This window comes from Meles meles, chromosome 18 (assembly GCF_922984935.1).
Source record: "Meles meles chromosome 18, mMelMel3.1 paternal haplotype, whole genome shotgun sequence".
NCBI classification, from domain to species: Eukaryota; Metazoa; Chordata; class Mammalia; order Carnivora; family Mustelidae; genus Meles; species Meles meles.
This window is the reverse complement of record NC_060083.1, coordinates 32,896,976-32,915,696: the sequence shown is the minus strand read 5'-3', so window position 1 is coordinate 32,915,696 and position 18,721 is coordinate 32,896,976. Positions and strand designations below refer to the sequence as shown.

Below are 18,721 nucleotides of genomic sequence, written 5' to 3'. Positions count from 1 at the left end.
CCTGGGTGGCTCAGTCAGTTAAGTGTCTGCCTTCAGCTCAGGTCATGATCCCGGGGACCTGGGATTGAGCCCTGCATTGGGCTCCTTGCTTGGTGGAAAGTCTGCTTCTCCCTCTGCCCCTCACCCCCTCTCATGCTCTCTCTCTCTCTCTCTCTCAAATAAATACTCTTAAAAAAATAAAATTCAAAACTGCATCACTCAAAAAATTTTAAAAAGGAACAGAAAGAAACTACAGCCCCTTGGCTCTTTGAGCTGAGCAAGTCCGTTCTCCTCTCTGGAGGAAGTTGGGTAAACCTGTCCCTCCGGGTTCTTGACCTTCAGCACAGCTTCAGCTGCGTGATGGTGGAGAGCGATTTCTCTGGCAGCAGCCCTTCGACCTCATCTTCCCTCCCCGCTTCTTGCTGTCCCTTGAGTCAGCCAAGTGTGTTCCTGCCTTAGTACTTTGGCACATGTTCTCCCTGCCTGGAACTTTCTCGCCTCTCCTTTCCCTGTCCTCCCAGATCTTGGCACGGCTGCCCCTCACTGTTCCAGCTCTGCTGCCACCTTTGGAGAGGCGTTCCCTGACCGTTCTGTCTGCGGCTCCCTCTGCCAGGCGTACTTAACCCAGCTCTTCTCGACCTGGGTTCCTCGTCTAAACTACAGAGCACGTGACTGAGTGACTGACTTCACTAGTACCCTTCCAGATGCACAGGAATATAGTTAATTTGTTATCTACAAGGGGTGCTTAGGCCCCGTTCTCTGAACACCCTTGCGAGGCTGCAGGTTTATGCCACTGGGTTGCTGTATCTTCACAGCGTCTTCTCTGAAATGTGACTGCCTAGCCCTCCCACTACCTTTGCTTTCTGAGGGCTCTTACCACCTCCTCAGCCCCCTCTCCATTGGACCTGGCTCGCTGTGGGAATTAAAAGCTTTATTCAACAACTAACCCTGAGGGGTCCTACTGCCTGATGCTAGTTAGACCTTAGGAGGGTGGGGAGCCCCAGTACCTTAGTGCTGGAGGGTGTTGCCGTCTCTAAAGCCCCTGCTCTTGTGATTACTGCTGTCATACTGGCAGGGCAGTTTGGGGACTCTGAATCAGAATTGACGTCAGCTACGGGAAAATTAAAGCAATCCAAGTTTGTACATAGAGTTGACACTACAGGCTATACTGGTTAACAAGAATCCTAAAGATCTGTGGTAATAGAGGGGCGCCTGGGTGGCTCAGTTGTTAGGCGTTTGCCTTCGGGTCCAGTCATGTTCCAGGAGGGTCCTGGGATCAGGCCTCGCATCCTGCTCCCTGCTTGGGGGAAGCCTGCTTCTCCCTCTTCCACTGGCCCTGCTTGTAGTCTGTCGCTTGCTTTCTCTGTCAAATAAATAAATAAAATCTTCAAAAAAATTTTTATGGTAATAGAGCATCTCTTACTATTTAATAGTTAAGAATTTTAAAAAAGATTTTATTAGAGAGAGGGAGCAGAAGCAGGGGAGCTGGCAGAGGGAGAGGGAGGAGGCTCCCTGCTGAGCGGGGAGTCTGATGCAGGACTCAGTCCCAGGACGCTGGGATCATGACCTGAGCCAAAGGCAGTTGCTTAACTGATTGAGCCACCCAGGTGCCCAAGAATATATTTTTTGTTCTATCAAAGCACTGCTGGTAGAAAGATTTGATACACAAGTTATACACAGTTACTCTTTGAAAGAACAGCTTTTTCTTCTGAGTGTTCCTTGACCAGTTCTCCTTTAGAGGCAGCTGCCCTCAATTCTTCTCCCTGCCATTTACATCTGTATTTCTAGGTGGGATGCTTTTGTTTGCTTTCCTTTCTTCCTTTTTAAAATTTTTAAAAAATTTTTAAATTTTTTTATTTTTAAGTATTACCTGGTTGTTTTTCTACTTTTCTACTTGGCTCATTCCTACACTTTTTTTCTCCCCTCATCTTCTTGGTATGGAGGTAGCTAGCATAACTTCTAGTCAAGCTGCTGTTGAGTGTACATTATGATGTAAATATTGCTTATGGCCTCAAAGTTCTTGGTTTTCCCTATTTCCTTTCTTGTATTCACCCCCCCCCCAACCTTTCCTCTCCTAGTTAATTTCCTGTGTTCCTTTACCTCCCTTGTCTATGTCTCACCTTATCTCCAGCTCTTCACTGAGCCTTAGCTGTTGCTGAGCACCTCATTATGCTTAAACATAGCAGGTTCTCAGCTGTTCATGCTGTTCCTAGGAGGCACCCCTGTCCCTGACACTGCTTGCCCTTCATCCTGGGAATCCATTCTTCCCTTCTTTTGTGTTGCTTTGTGGATGGGTGTCCCCCTCCTTTCTTGGTTTACTCCCTTGTCTTGGTGGATCCCATCTTTCAGGAGCTTGCTGAGGAAAAAATGGGGGAGGGTGGGCAGCCAACTAGAAGCAAGTTGATTCATGCTCAAGGACAAGTCCTTTTGAAGGGATGGGTTTGGGGAGTGGCTGAAGACTTGGTGGGAAGTCAGCAAAGAGAACGAGGCACCCACAGTCCTTTCACCATGCCAGCAGAGTATCTGGCTTCACTTAATGGAATAGTTTCAATGAGAGGGGATCTGAATTGGACATCAGGTAGTGAGGAGAAAGGGTATAGAATGAAAGTCTACATATTGAATGGGACAACCCAAGCAAGCCCTCTTGGCTTTCACAGTGCTGGTGTTCGAACTGACAACCTCTCCACCCCAGGCCATTGGAACATTCTAATCTGTGAAAACTGGCAGCCTCATTTCTGTTTGTCCCCAGCCCCAGCTAGGATACTTGCCTGACTCTTGGACCAAAGTTGTCAGTTGGTCAGTGGCAGAGGGTGGCACCAAGAGGCCCACTGAAGAAGGTCGTTGGTTTTGTTTGTTTTGCCCCCAAAGAAACAGACTTTAAAGTGCCTCCGAAGAACAGTCTGTTTCATTTCTGTGTTCTGCTGTGCTTTGTACCCTGTAGGTGCCCATATATATTTGTTGGGTGGAAATGACCTTAGGCCTTTATGTGATTTCTGAGTTGGTCATATTCCACTATCTGCCATTTGGGAAATCATGGTCTCATCTGTTGCTCTGCCTACCTGAGGGGATGGTGTGAAGGTCTGCTTGCCTTACACGGTCTTTTCTGATTCCTTCTGAAGGCGTGTGTCTTCTTCATTAGCTGTTTTGGGTAAGATTGTTGTCAGAGCACAAGTTCCTATCTTTCGGGCAGTCTTGGGTAGCGTTCCGTGGTCATGATCGGGAACTCTGTGTACCTGGGAATACTTCCTTGGCACCTGCTTTATCACTATCCTCAGAAATCTGTCAGAATTTACTGGTAAAGCAATCTGGTGGCCAAGAGCTGGGAATAAGGGACAGGATGGATGTGACAACCATGTGAAAGCTGCATTCCTACCCCCTTCCCCGATGAAGCGTGGGAAGACTTTTGTAGAAAATGCTGATTTCCCCCCATCTCCCCTTTACCATTTGAAACCTAATGAGACTGGACCTGTCAGGTGTTGCGTACAGCAGAGCGAGGGAGACTGGGCATGTCACCCTTGTATGGAGTTCTCTTTTTTACCAAGTTTTCCAAACTGGGAGTTAGTTTAATTTGTAATTGATCTAGAGGAGAAACAGCTCTTAATTTGAGACCATGTCCTGAGAGGGGATTTTTTGCTTCGGGCTCTTCTTAACCTGAAGTTTCTGGGATTGGGCTTTGGGTCTCCATTTTGGCTGGAAAAACCTTCACTGAGCAGGTGCTCCCACCCAGACACTACTGGGTTAAGCCTCCAGTTTCCTGGAGAGCAGCCCAGGAAGTGTTCTGTGACTTCTGGACAGCTGATCTACTGAGAACAGGGAATGGGCCTGGGCCAGGCACGGTGCCTCACCTGGCTGCTCTGTGGGGCCATCACAATGAAGGGTGTGGGGGACAGTATTGGGCAGGACCTCACAGCCCCACTGTGAGCTAATTTGGAATCTTTAGGGTGCCAGCATGAGTCACAGCCCACACAGCCCCGCTACGGTTGAAGGTAACAACTGTTTGAACATCAGGGCTGGGCTGAGAGCTACATCCCTGAGGCATGGCTCCAGCACTCTGATTCCCGGGCCCCAGCCATGCTGCTGAGGGGGAGTGGCCCAGCTTACCATCGGCCTCACCCTCAGTGGCAGCACCAGACTCTGCCCAACAAGGTAGGCTTTGGTTTTCACAGCATTCACCCAGCTCCTGTGTTTGTTTCTGGTCTGCTAGGAACACCTCTAGGACTGCGCTTTCTTGTAGGAAGCCCCCAGCTGTAAGTGGCTATTTAAATTTAAATATTAAATAAAATTTTAAAATTCAGTTTCTCAGTTACACTGGTCACATTTCAAGTGAGTAAGTAGCTGCCAGATAGTCTTCACTTGGAGATCACCCGGGCCTTTGCCTCTTGTGACCTGCTCTGCTTTGGCCATGTTTCAGCTGCTGCCTCTTCTTCCCATTGCCTTGACAGGAAAGGTCAAACTCCTTTTGTCTGGCCCCCTACCAGCTCTTCAACTTCGGCTCCCAGGACTTGTTCTGCTCTGTCTGGGACTTGCTGCTCCCTTCCATCCCCAAAGGCATCTTGGGTTTAGAGCTTTAATTTTTGTCCATAACCCACCATTGCAACCTGAGCAAATTCTGGCTGCCTCTGAGGCAATCTTGTTTGGGTTCTGTTTGCCTGCTTCTGAAATTGGACTCAGCTTGGTGCAGGTGTGTGAGAGACACACACAGATTCTTCAGTATGCATTGTGAGCTTCTGGTGGACAACTTTTCTTTTCCTGAGAGCAACTTAAACCTATTTGTGTGTGAATTATTACATGAGTGAATGTATGTGTGTAGCCTTAACCTGATGAGGAATCAGGTAAACCCATCCTGTAGAAACCAGAGGGCCCTCTTGTGGTCTTGCACAGACCTCCGAGTGTGTGGTCTTCCTCCGGCTGACTGGTGGGGGTGGAGTGGGAGAGGGGGAGGGGGACTTGACCTGGTCCACAGCCACCTGCTCTTTGAAGGCAGTGGCAGCAAGTCCTGGACTTCAGGTTCTGGATCATGTAGCTGTTTCCTTTCCTTTGAAGACCCCCTCAAGGGGAAAAGCCCTTCAGCAACAACTTGATGGGCAGAGCATTCTAGAGATGGACTGGGTTGAACACCTGGGGAGAATCTTCAGTGATACGAACACATAGGCCTGGAAGAATGGATATGATCATATTTCCACTTGGAGCGGGCATTACATAAAAGTCCGTTTAGATTGCTGAGTGCGTGTGACTTCACTGACCAGGCCCAGGTCCGTACTGGACTTGATAGCCGCTTGGCTCCCAAGTGCTTGTGTTGATGATCAACTTTCCCATCAGTTAACTACATGAAGCTCTTTTTTCCCCACAATAACTGCAGCCAAACGGGCTTAGTCACTGGGACCCACAGTTTGTACTGTTCCCGGAAATTTATTTTCTTGTTTAGCAGAAGGCTCTAGACTGCAGCAACTGGGTTGGTCATCGGTGCTGGGAGTGAGGCCATTACTTCTCCAGAGGTAAGCTTTTCTGAGAAGACGCAGGTTCCTCTGGGAGTAAGGAAAGGAATTCTTTTAGAACCCAGACAGAGCAGGTGAACCTAAGGCTTTGTGGGGCCACAGCACGTGCCTTCCTTTGGCTCTGTGTGACCACTGGGCAGCCAGCCAGCATGCATCTATTCCCGGGCAAATGGACCTGCTAAAAATAAGCAGGCAGCTATTTAATCCCAACAGATTCAAAATAGACACATCTCCTCCCCGCCAACCCTCAGGCAGGGCTCTGCATCCTTCTGCAAGGCTTTTCTCTGGCTTGCCAGAGTGTCTGGGGCCTCAGGAGGGGGAGTCCCTGGGGGAGGTGATGCCTTCAGTTAGCTGTGAGTGTGAAGGCTTGTAGACCAATGGTGTTAAATGCCACTTATATCTTGAAGTTTGGGTTTTTTACAGAAAACAAAAACCCAAAAACCGGGCAAAGAGAGCAGCTCGAGAGTCTGTTTCCAGAGAAGGCAGGTCAGCTGAAGCGCGCACCTGTGTATGTGGGCCTGTATGTGTGTGCGCGGGTGAAGGCGGCTGTGTCTGAGAATTCAGGAAGGGCTGGGGCCTCTTGCAGCACCTGTCCAGGCCTATCAGACTATGTAAAGCAGGGAAAATGGCACTGTATGGATTCACAAGAAATCTGTTTTGAGGTGAGATTGGCTCTGGTAGGAGCCTTGGAAGTGAAGGGCTGAGGAAGGGAGGGACTTCTCAGGACTGGGGGAAGGGGGGGCTTCTGTCACCAGGTGCTCCTGAGCGGCGCCTCTGGGCAGCCCTGCCTTCAGTGAGACCCAGCAAGTCTCCTTTGGGCGGGCCAGCTGCTCATCCTATAGGCTCTTGGCTCTGTTCTTGGTGGAGATGACTGACTGGTAGGTCTAACCACAGTCCCCAGGTAGCAAGGAAAAAAAACAAAGCCTGCCTTCTCCTGCCTGGGGATCTCATACCTCTTTCCTCAAGTTGCAGGAGCACTTCAGTTGGGCAGTTCCTGTCCCCAGAGGTCTGCATGGAGGAGCAGGGGTCCTGTCTCCTGGCTCTCCAGCTCTAGTCCGAGGGCTGAGTGGTGGGCACTGGGGATCCGGGTGGGGCGTTCGCGATTTTTTGGGTGGGCTTGGGTGATGCTGCCTCAGGGTACCAGTGTTGAACCTCAGGGGCCCTCATGCCACAATAGCAGGAGGCATCTGGCTTGGAAATGGGCCGAGATGGTTTCCTGAGTTGTAATTAGCCATGTAGCTGCAGCTGACTGTCTGCAGAAGGCTGTGGAGGGTGGGTTTGGGGGCTCAGAGCCTCCATCTCTGGGATGCAAGTGGGCCACGGTGGGAAAGGTTAGGTGGGTGAGCGGTGGGGGTCTCCTGCCAAGCTACAGGGCAGTGTTATGTCCCCAGGTGACTGGTCCTGTGCTCAATGTGAACCTGGTCCAGGAGAAAAAGGGATGAAGTGGGGCTGGGGAACAGTGACCCGGATCGGGGGCAGGCAACAGGGTACGTTGTAGTGTGGATCAACTAGGGTGTAGGATCAGAACCAGGCTGGGGGGGTATGGTCCAGTGTGGGCCTCTGACTTATAGCCCGTTCCCAGGATCTCCAGAGGTGAACTGGGGTCAACTGCTGGGTCCTTAGGTTCAACTTCTAGTACCAAAGGGGTGGGGGCTTCTCCCAGTTGTTTTGAGAGGCAGTTTGTATCTTGGGTAGCAACTCTCTCCTTGCACACCTCAATTTGAGTTTGGCCTTGTGCCCTTGTTGAAACAGGAGACTGCCCTTTATAGGTTGTTCTACCTTAGGATTCTTTATCTTCCTCTCTACCCCATTCCATGGAATTTTGTTCTTGAGATCAGAGAATTGTAGAAGACCATGGGAATCAGAACTATAATGAGATTATAATGAACTGAAATGAAATTAACTAGTCCGTAAGGAATCAGAATCTAAATTGGCAAGAGGAGAACACAGATTGAGACCCCAGCCACACTTCCTGTTACCTGTCACCTGCTGGGTGGGACTGATCTGACAGTAGGCCACATCACAGTACTATTGCTTTATCCTGAGCGCACCCTTCCCCCAAAGCCTCTGTTTCTTCTCAAATTTTATTTTTATGTGGAAGACCTTGACTGCAAAGAAAACACTTTAATGTAATCTACCACTTCTTCAAGGCTGTGCACATTGTTCCAGGAAAGTGATTCTCTAACTTGAATGTACATTGGAATTACCTGGGTTGGGGGCACCTGGCTGGCTCGCTCAGTGGCACTGCAACTCTTGGTCTTGGGGTTGTGAGTTCAAGCCCAATGTTGGGTATAGAGATTACTTAAAAATAGAAAATATTAAACAACATCCACCCCCAGCCAAACAAATAAAAAAACCTGGTACCTTGGTCTCACTCTCAGAGATTATGATTTAACTGATTTCGGTGCCACCTTGGCCTTGAGGTTTTAAAAGCTTCCCAAGTGATGATAAGGTGCCACTAAGTTGGAGAACTGCTGAGAGAGAGAAGTTTAAATCTCTCTCCCCAAAAGGAAGAGATTTTTATCTTAGGTTAGCAGATAAGAAAAAAATTAGTGGAACTAATAAATGAGGTCAGTAAGTTTGTAGGATACAGGATCCATGTGCAAAACCATCTCCTCTCCTACAAGTGGAAGGCTTGGCATGTATCCTTCCTGGTTTTTCAGTAGGGTTATGCGGATGCAGACATTCCACGGATGGTGGTCTGCAGCTTTTATTTTCGGTGTCACGGCAGTTTTTCTGCATCCGAATAGGAGATCAGCCTACTTCTCTATCACTGGTATGTCCGTGGATTCTGCAGCATATTTAGCAGTGAGTCTCTAGAATTTTATTTCAAATGATGCCCCAGTGGACTTTTATATAGGCTTTTGCCTATGCAGAATTTTTTTCTTTTTTTTTTTTTAAGATTTTTATTTATTTATTTGACAGAGTGATCACAAGTAGGCAGAGAGGCAGGCAGAGAAAGAGGAAGGGAAGCAGGCTCCCTGCTGAGCAGAGAGCCCGATGCGGGCCTCCATCCCAGGACCCTGGGATCATGACCTGAGCCAAAGGCAGAGGCTTTAACCCACGGAGCCACCCAGGCGCCCCTAGAATTTTTTTTTTTTTTTTTTTTTAAGAGAAGATGGCAGTTATGAGGTTATTAGGTCATGGTTAAAACGTTTTAAGAGCAATATGAACTCCCCCTTTCCTTGGTTCATATGCTGCCTCATTTCCTCAGACACATTAGTATGTTCCAGACTTGACATGGAATAGAACCCGACTTCTAATCCTTGACTATATGACCTTGAGCTTTTTATTTTTTGAAGTATTTATTTAAGTAATAACTATACCCAACATGGGGCTCTAACTCATGACCCCAAGGTCAAGAGTCGCATGCACCACTGACTGAGCCAGCCAGGTTCTCTGCTTGAGCTTTTTCTTTCTTTGTTTTATTTAAGCAGGCTTCACGCCCAGCATGGAGCCCAACTCAGAGCTTGAGCTCAGGACCCTGAGATCGAGACCTGAGCTGAAATTGAGTGGAACATTTAACCGATCGAGCCACCCAGGTGCCCTGCTGACCTTGAGCTATTTTGACCTTGATGATGGCAATACATTCCAGACCAGGTGGTTGAGGATTAAGTGATACAAGGGAGAACACCTAATGGGGTTCTGTGTTGGAATCTCAAGTTGTGAGGAGCGTCATTGAACTTTCTGCCTGGAGGGGTTGATAAGATCTTCCGAACCTGGCCACTGCTTAGCTCTACTTGATATTTTTTAGTCCCACAGATTCACTTTCAGATATTAACAAGAAGGTTTATGGCTTTCCCCACCCCCTCACTTTGGGGCAGAACATGGTTCCTGTGTTCTTCACTAACTAATGTGTTTGTGAATCCCCTGGGGGTCTTATTAAAATGCATCTTGTGATTTAGTAGGACTGGACTGGGGCTCTGTTTCTAGCAGGTTCCCAGGTGATGCTCAGTGCTTCTGGTCCATAGACCACCCTTTAAGAAGCAGAGTCCTAGAGCAGTGGTTCCCAGTGGAGGCATAAATCCAAATTAAGCATAATAAAGCACAAACCCAAATTAAGGTATAATTTGCAATATCAGTGGAGGATTTTTGGTTTTAAGAAGGCTTGTGATTTTTGCAGACAGAATAAAATTTACTGGCATGGGAGGTACTGAATTATAAGCATTCTAAAATAAGTCTGTCACAAACCTCTAAAGAGAGCTAACCCAGCTTTGCATAGCACTTAATACATATCTCAACTAATCCTTATACCAGCCATGCTTTATGAGCTGTGTCCCCATCTTATGAGGAAGAAAACTGAGGTTCCTATCTCCTTTATGTGTCTACTGCCTTCTCCTGGCCTGGATCCAGTTGACTTAGATGTCCAGGTTCCTGTCACTTGGTATCCTGTTTCTCCTACTCCCAGGATCACCTGGGAGTACAGATTGGTGTGTGTGCCTTACAGACCTTCGAGGGTTCTCTGTTGCCTACAGGCTAAAGTCCAGACTCCATAGTGAGGCCCCAGAACCCTCACTGAGTCCACCAAACAGCTTGATTCTTCAAGCATGACTGTACCTCCATGCCACTGTCCGTTTTGCTGGTCCGTCTCCCTGGAGCCTCCCTCTCATTCCTTCGAAATCTTACTCATCCTTGGTCCCAGGGCTTTCTTGCTGCATAACTGTTTCATTGACTGATGATTTTGTGGACAATGTGAGGGACGTAGATACATGTGATTTCACGGGTCCAGTGTCAGGGTGCCTGGGTGGTTCGGTCAGTTAAGCATCTGACTTGATTTTGGCTCAGGTCCTGAACTCTCAGGGTTGTGAGATCAGTGGATCCCGTCAGGGCCTGCATTCAGCAGGGAGTCTGAGATTCTCTCTCCCGTGTGCTCTCTTTCTCTTTCAAAAAAATCCAAAACAAAACCAGAAAACAAAACAAAACACCCTCCGGTGTCCCCTGAGTGGAAAAGTGTTCTGGGAGTTCAAAGAACTAAAACACTAAACATGCTGTCCCCTTGGGGGAACAGGGAATTTGGCATTGAGAAGTGATGAAGGAAGGGATTTGGGTCCAAGAGAAGGCTCGTCTTGTTTGAAGGGAGTGTGCGTGGATGAGGGAGCAGAAGGGGGCTTGTCTCCCTGCCTACCTGCCTCAGGTGGATCGTGCTGTGGGTATGAGCAGGGGGAAGGAAGCCCCTTACAGGGGCAGGGAAGGGAGAGAGCAGCTGGTTGTCTTGCTTGTGCGGTGGCATCAGGATCCCCCGACTTGGCTCTTATAGCATCCCTCTCTCTTTTCCTCCTCTCCAGGTATAATTTCTTCAGGCCTCCAGGATGGCCATCCAGTTCCGCTCACTTTTCCCCTTGGCATTGCCTGGAATGCTGGCAGTCCTCGGCTGGTGGTGGTTTTTCTCTCGTAAAAAGCATGTCAGCAGCCAGGACAGACAGGTGGAGGCCGGCGCTGTGGAGCCGAGGGCTGGCTGTGCCATCAAAGAGCCACGTGCCAGGGAGGACCCCTGTCCTGGAGTAGTGTCCCCGCCCCCCAGCATCCCAGCCCTGGCGGAAAAGGAGCCGTCCGCTGTGAGCAAGCCTCCCTTGGAGTCCCCAGCCTTGCTGCGGCCACATCCAGCCTGTCGCCGGTCCGAGTCCTCCGGCAGCCTTCCTAACACCACAGATGCAAGATTGCGACCAGGAACGCGCAGAGATGACGGTGCAAAGGTGGAACTAGCCCTGACGGGTGATGAAGCCGGATCCGTTCCTCCAGAGTGTCCCCTTCCAACCCCAAAGAGTGTTCCTTTCCCCCACGTGGTGGCCGAGGTGTGTAAGCGAGAGGCGCTGTTCAGTGCGACAGGAGGGCGGGGCTGGCAGGGCCAGGCTGCAGCCCCCCAAGAAAAGCCAAGAGAGACGGGTGGGGCTGAAGGCACTGGGGACGCAGTGTCTGGAGAAAGCCTGCCTGAGGAGGGTGTGTTGTACCAGGAGCACGACTCCGACTTGGAGATCCGCAAGGCGCCCGGTCTGGGGGAGAAGGGGCAAGACGGACCGCCACAGATGGAGGAGGATGCTGTGGGGAAGCTGTTGAGCAGCCTCAACGAGTCGTCTCACGCAGAGCTGATGGAGGATGATGAGCTGCGGGCATCCCGGCTCGGCGACCGAGCCTGTGATGCAGATGGTGCAGGGGGGCCAGGCAAGGAGGAGGCCATGGAGCAAAATGAGAAGATCGAGCAGGCTGCCTACCAGATCATCTCCAGAGTGATCTTGGAGGCAACTGAAGAGGTGCTGGCCACCACCGTGGGCAGGATTGCAGATCGGGTGTATCAGGCTTCAGCTGGTCAGCTCCAAGGGCAGAAGGAAGAGAGCTCTGGGCCAGTCTTCCAGAAATCTTCCCCGGGGCAAGATGCCGGGGAGCCCGCTCCCACCACCGTGGAGCCAGAAGTGGCCTCTGGCTCAGAGGCCGCCCTCCCCTCGCCAGGCCTGCCTGCAGAGGACCTGCCACCACCAAAGACCTACAAGAGCTGCCTGAGCAGCCCTTTGTCCAGTCCCACCAAGGACAGGAAGCCAAAGAACTCCGCACACCACATCTCCCTGGCCCGCTGCCCTCTGCCAGCCGTCCCCCAGGGAGAGTTGCCTGATGAAGCCAGTGTCCTGGTACAAAATGCCGGATGCATCCCCTGCGTCCCCTGCACTTCTGACAGTGGCCAGGATGTCCCTTCAGTGGCCTCAGAGCAGTGCTCAGATTCCACCAGCACTTCAGGGCTTGAAGACTTGTGTACAGACACCAACTCAAGCCCCAGGAGCAAGGCCATCTCCCCGCCGCTGCCAGAAAGTACTGTGCCCTTCAGCAATGGGGTGCTGAAAGGGGAGCTCTCGGACTTGGGGAATGAGGATGGATGGACCGTGGATGCAGAAGCAGATCATTCGGGAGGTAGGAGGGTCTTGGATGGTCCTCTCTTAGAGGAAGGAGTGGGGGGCGGTTCTCCCTTGGTTCGTAGGCAAAGGCTGCCGGTCTGCCTGTCCCTATGCTACTTGTGCAGTAGTAATGCTCTTCAACTCTGTGTCCCCATGGGCCCGCAGAAAGTCGGGCTCAGCGTAGCACTAGTGGGTAACTGAGAAGTTAGGCTCTCCCGAACCCCCCAAAGCCACAGGAGCTGTAACTTGGTTCGGCAGCTGGGGACCATCCTCAGTCTTCCCGAAGGAGCCAGCTCCATGTTGGGTTTGGTGGTTAACCTCCACCTGCCTCTTTTCCTCTCTTAACCCTAACCTCTTAAAGGTTCTTATAACGGAGAGGCCTCCTTAGCTTTAATTCCCAAGTACCAAGAATGGGTGTGAACTTTTTTTCAATGGTTTATTTCCTTTTAATCATGTGCTTGTTCCCATGTCTTCACCTGCCTTCCTTCTCCAGAAGCTCTTACCGGGTAAGTGCCAGAGAGCGGCCACAGCCTTGACACTTGAGGGAGGCTCTTGCTCTCCTGCCTTGTTGTCGCCGCTATTCCTCCGCAGACAGCCTCCGCCATTTACTTTCTGTGCAGCTGCAGTTCCGTCCCCGGGAAAGAGGGGCGCTTTGGTCATGAAGTGTCCACTGGGGTTTCGAGTGCTGACCCCAACATAGGCAGTTCAGACCGCTCACATACAGGTCAGCAGCTCCTGACCCTGGTTTCGCAGCCACCCTGGGGTATTTTCAGTTATCTCCTGCAAAGGGGCCATGAATTCCCCCTGGGGGTGTCTTGCCCTGCTTGTCCCGGAGCCACTCCCTACCGCCTCCGCTCGAGGAAGGTTGGGAGTCTTTTGTGGGAATTTGACTCCTTCCAGCCACATCTGGTGTGTACCCCCCACCGTGTTTTGTCATCTCTGAGATGGCTGTTGAATTAAGACACCACTGATTCCTGTACCTCTAAATGAAAGAAAACCCATCATTGTGATCATGATCATAGAAGGCCAGAGACTCAAAGATGCATCCAGATTTCAGGGATGTTAAAATGTTTTTGTTTAAAGATCTTAACATGAGTAAACAAAAATTTTTCCAAGAATGGAGTTTCCCTTTATCCGCTGGCCCCTGCTGAATTAAGCCCATTAGCCATGTCCTGCTGCCTGCAGCTGCAGCATGGCAGCTGCTCAGGTGTGGCGAAGGCCTGGAGTTGAGGCCTCGCGGGAGAGCAGGCTGGTGGCCGGGAGGTACGGGGACCACAGACCAGGGGCTGCCAGTGCCAATCGCTCGGCACTCGTGCAAAGCACAGTCTCCCGTCTCCCTGGCGTCTGCACCTGAGCGCGCATAGCCCTGCCTGTGGGTGAGGAAGTTGGAACCTAGGGGCCCGGGGACTGCCGACTGAGGAGGCTGGCCTGTGAGCGCAGCCTGCTGGAGTCTGAGCCACCTCTGGGTATCCCTGGGGTGACCCGTATCGGCCAGTCCTGTTCTATCCAGGGGAGGCGGGGGCCCCTGATGTTGAGGGACAAGGCCACTTTGAAGGTGACTCATCCTTAGCTGGGGACAGAATCTCTTTTAAGCCTTACTCAGCATCCAGACAACATGTGTTGCTTGGCAAAGGATTATGTCCAGAGTTTGGAGAAACCATGTGGATAATAACCTAATTAGTAGAATCTTAGGAGCGATCTATTCCTGGCAGTTAAGTTGTCCATGTTTAAGTCAGAATCCTTCCTCTTGAGCTGGTCTGTACCTGTGTTTTTCCAGGATAGCCCCTTGGACAGACTCTTGAACAGGAGTGGAGCAGACCACATTGATGCCAGGGTCCTGCTTCCTGCCCTATCATCTGGGGCATGAACTTGAGTCTTTTGACCAGGGGGTAAAGACCTGCCATGAGCCCCGAAGAGTATGCAGAGGTGTACAGGTCAGGCCTCCACAGAGGAAGAGGGGGGCCTCCTTCCTTCATTTACTCCCAGTAGGGCCCCAGGGCAGGATAAGAATGGGGCCCTTAGACGAGCCATCAAGGAAGGACTCTTCTAGCTCTGCTTGACTGAAGTTCACAGCCCATGAGCCCGTCCCCTGGTCCGAGGGGCTGGCGCAGTTGAAGGGCGTGGGCTCGTTGTGACTGGTTGGTCTCTGTGGACGCCAGCCCTGATAGCTGGCTCTGGGGACCATGTGGACCTGTTGGCCTGCTCCCCCACCCTATGGACCCCCCCCTTCCCAGCTCACCACTTGTCTCTGCTCCGGCAGCTGTGGCTGGGTGTGGCTGCCAGTTCAGCAAGTGGGGCTGTGAGTGACAGGCTAAAATTAGGTGTATCTACACCCCCAGTCCTTTCATTAGGGTTGTTCTAATAAGCCTTCTAGACTTCGGGTTGACAGTCACCTGCCAAGCTTGAGGAGGGGGTGTGGGGCGGGGGCCTCCTGGAAATGTGGATTTGAAAGTTCTGTGTTACTGACTGCTCTTAGCTGGCGTCTCTATGTCTGCATGCTGCTTCCTCCCCTGCAGGCTCGGACGGGAACAGCATGGACTCAGTGGATGGCTGCTGTGGGCCCAGGAAGACTGACAGTTTCCAGAATGCCCAAGTGGGCTCCAGTCCTAAGAAGGTAGACCTCATCATCTGGGAGATCGAGGTGCCCAAGGTAAGGGCTGCAAGGTCCACGGTGCCTCAGGCCCAGGGTCATCGGGCTGAGTGGGGAGGGACAGTAAAACCCAAAACAGCCCCCGAGTGAGCCAGGGGCTGGAAGGAAAAGGAGGCCCACATTCTGCGAGAGCCTGAGAGCTTCCTGCGATGTGAAGTTCCCACAGCTGCCTTCAGGAGGGACCTGTTCTCATCTCCTTTAAAACTCACAGGCTACTCACTCTTCCCCTGGGCTTCCTTGGGTTTGCTGGAGCTCTGATCTGTTTGGAGATGCTGCCAAAAACCAGACTGAGGACATGGGCCAGCCCAGAGTCCCTTCGCTGTGCCTGCTCAGAGCTCCCCAACGCAAAGTATATTTGATAATTGAGCACAGCATAAATCCATATTTCAGAGAGCTTGAAAAGTATAGGCATGTAGGAAGAAAATAACAAGCTGCTCTACTCTCACCCCTGGGAGTGACTGTGAAGACGTGTGTTTCCTTCTTGTCTTGCACCCTGTGGTTTTTAAACAAAACTGAGATGATGGTACTCTAATTAATGCTTTTAAATATTTAACAATTTAATTTTCCTGTGTTATTCTTTGAAAATATGATTTTAACTGCATTATTCATTGTGTGAATGTCAGTTTACTTCACCAGTCCTCAAATCCAGGGTACTGAGGTAGTTTCGAGCTTCTTGCTGTTCTAACTTAAAAATTTTATTGGCTTGATCTTGATGTTTATCACCGGGGCTCAGAAATAATTGGCCAGCTGAATTCTCCTGGGCACTAGCTCCCTGCTGCCGTGGAGACTTGGCTTGGTTTGAACCCTGGGTTAGGCAGGCTGCTTTGACCCCGGGGTGCTGGCTCCCTTGGTATTTTCTCCCCCTGTGACCCCAAGAGCCATCATGCCCTTTTCCCCTTTAGTCATTGTAAAGGGTGGGCAGGCAGCTCTGTGTACCAAGCAGCTGTGTCCCTGGTAGCTCTGCTGGGGTGGGGTCATTTGGGATTGTCTCAGAGCTTGTCTTACTTACATCATGGCTAAGTTGGGCTGCTTCTGTCTGCCTTGAGCTCTTGGCACACCAGGCACTTCTGCAAGCCTCGTGCTCCGAAGGCTCCGGGCCGCTATCAGTCGGCAGCAGAAGCCCAAAGTTTCTTTCTTCTACTTTTATTTTGAAGTGGAACCTCTTTATCTTCAGGCGCGGATAGACTTGAAGAGGTCGGAGAAGTCATAAACCCACCCTTGTGCTGGTAAAAGCTCTCCTAGTGTAGATTTGGGAGGAGAAGATGCTGGCTTTGCTGTTCTCTGGATGTGGGCCAAGTTGTCGGGGAAGAAAGGGGAGCTGCGGTCTGGGAGCTAGACTGTGTAGTTCAGCACTTGGTAGCTGTGTCATGTTGGGTGAGTTACTTAGTCTCCTTGAGCTCGTTAACCTCATCTGTGAAGTGGTGATAAAGGTATCTGTTTCAGAGCTAAGCGCTCAACAGTGGCAGATGAGTGCTGGCATGTTCATAGTTAAATGATATGTTTGAGCTTGACCTTGTGTAAAACAAAGGTAGTCTTTGGGAACGTAGGGAATTGGTTTCCCATTAACACCCCCCATTGTGTCTCTTTCTCTCTCAGCACTTAGTTGGTCGGCTAATTGGCAAGCAGGGGCGGTATGTGAGTTTTCTGAAGCAAACGTCTGGTGCCAAGATCTACATCTCAACCCTGCCTTACACCCAGAACATCCAGATTTGCCACATAGAAGGTCAGTGGCAACTGCTGGCCTGGGTTTCATTGTCTTGCCTGAAATGTAAAGCATTTGCGCCCCAATTATTCCCCTTTTTGAAATCCACATCTCTGAATAGAAAACCCTGCTTATTCCCAGGTGAAGGGAGCCTGGGGTAGGGGGGTCTTCCCTCAGCCCTCTTCTCCAGTTCAGCTACCTGAAGGAGCCTTGGCTCCCTCCCCCAGATCTTCTGGCCAGGAGAGGTGTGAGCACTCAGACGGGCAGGTGGGGTGGCCTGGGTTTATGGTGCCTGCTGCTCTATCCCATCAGAGCAGAAGGTGATTCCCCTTTGGTTGGTGAGGGCGGGCCTTTCCCATCAGCTAGCCTTCTGTTGCATTCAGAGCGTGGACACGGCAGCAGAGAGGTACCATTTGAAAGGTCAGTGGGTTTCAAGCCTCATTAGATGCCTTTCTTCTTAAGGCGAAACTTGGCTTTTTGGCACCTTAAAGATATACCTTAACTCTAGGAAAACTGTGGGGTGGGATATATACTTGAGTTTGGTTTGCTGTTCGTCCCACCCACTATGACTCTCCTGCCTCTATCCTGTTCAGGTTCTCAGCATCATGTAGACAAGGCACTGAACTTAATTGGGAAGAAGTTCAAAGAACTGAACCTCACCAATATCTACGCTCCTCCACTGCCGTCCCTGGCACTGCCTTCTCTTCCCATGACTTCCTGGGTGAGCATGAGCCTAGGGGACCAGACTAGACCTTCTTGTCTCCCTTTCAGTCCAACCTGCCCCAGATAAGAAACTCCCAACACTGGCCTGAGAGGGCCAGAGTTCATTGATGCCTGTGACCTCTCACCGCTGGCCTCTGGTCAGTTTGGTTTTGCTTCTAGCCTGTGCTCTCTGTGGCTGGGCTTTGGGGCTGAAGTGCTGGTTCAAAGCCAGATGTGTCTCTTTCCCCACTTGGAAGGACTGTTCTTGGGCTCTCCTGCCCTGGCACCTTTTGTGTTTTCAAGGCATTTGTCTAGAAAGGAGTATAGTCTATATAGGAGACTGGGTACACCCAGACTGGCTTGGTGATGTGTTCAGAGTCTCAGCCTAACACCTCGGAGGCCTGGGTGGGACCCACCCTTGTGAGTCTGGATGGGCTTAGAGTGGGTCCTTGTGTTCATTGCTCCTAGTTCTAGTCTAGTGGTGGCCCTGTTGAAGGAATCCCTTCCCCTTCTCACAGGAGGTACCTGGCCTATAAAGGAGAAGAAATTCTCCCCACCCGGCCCCCGGCAGCCAGGTGGCTCTTTGGAGGGAAAGCTAACATCTTGAGATCCCTGTGTGCTGGGGTCTGTGGGCTTTCTGGGGCCTGTCCCTCAGGATCCTGCAGCATGCCCACAGCTCTGCTTGAGCCGCCTCTCCCTGGGAGAAGAATTATAGGGCTCTGTAGGCCAGATATGACGACGGCACTTCATATGTGGGCTGGATGTGCTGTTTCCGGAGAACAGTCTCCCTGGGGTTGGTTTGGGAGGGTTGACTTCTTGGTTCTGTATCTTGCCCCCTCCAAAGAGTTTGTGCTGTTGGGGGAGGGGTGGTTGTCCCATTACTTTCCTCTGGATATTGGGGGGTGGGCTGAAGCCAGCTCCATGCTTTACGTCTTAATCCTAGCATTTTCTCCCCAGCAGGCTTGGACCAGCCCCGCTCTTTAATTGTAAATAATTGAGCAGGTGGATGGCTTCCTTCCCTGGTTCTCTGTGTGACTTGGTGGAACTGGAGAGGAGGTTGCAGGTGTCTTTCAACTAGCTACATGGGGGAAGGAGGGAGGTCAGGACTCTTAGCCAGAGCCTGGCCACCTGACTGGAAGGTGGCCCCTACATCTTCCTGTCGAGGGCACCTAGTTGTTCCTGTAACTTGGCATTAGGAAAACTAGTGTCTAGGGACACGTCATTTTGAGAGCGGTCTTGGCCTCTGCTAGGGCCTTAATGTGGGACCTGACCACTGAGGAAACCCACATTCCACATCCCAGAGTGGGGATGA

At 51.0% G+C, this 18,721-nt stretch overlaps 1 protein-coding gene across 1 annotated transcript in view; it reads left to right on the top strand.

The window, feature by feature from the left end:
• Window positions 1–18,721, top strand: part of AKAP1 (A-kinase anchoring protein 1) — a 33,587-nt gene that overhangs the window by 8,680 nt on the left and 6,186 nt on the right. Inside the window, exons 2-5 of the mRNA XM_045984927.1 lie at window positions 10,760–12,371; window positions 14,872–15,005; window positions 16,602–16,728; window positions 17,301–17,428. Coding sequence (XP_045840883.1) covers window positions 10,784–12,371; window positions 14,872–15,005; window positions 16,602–16,728; window positions 17,301–17,428 — 1,977 coding nt within the window. The 5' untranslated portion in view covers window positions 10,760–10,783. The remainder of the gene's footprint in view (window positions 1–10,759; window positions 12,372–14,871; window positions 15,006–16,601; window positions 16,729–17,300; window positions 17,429–18,721) is intronic.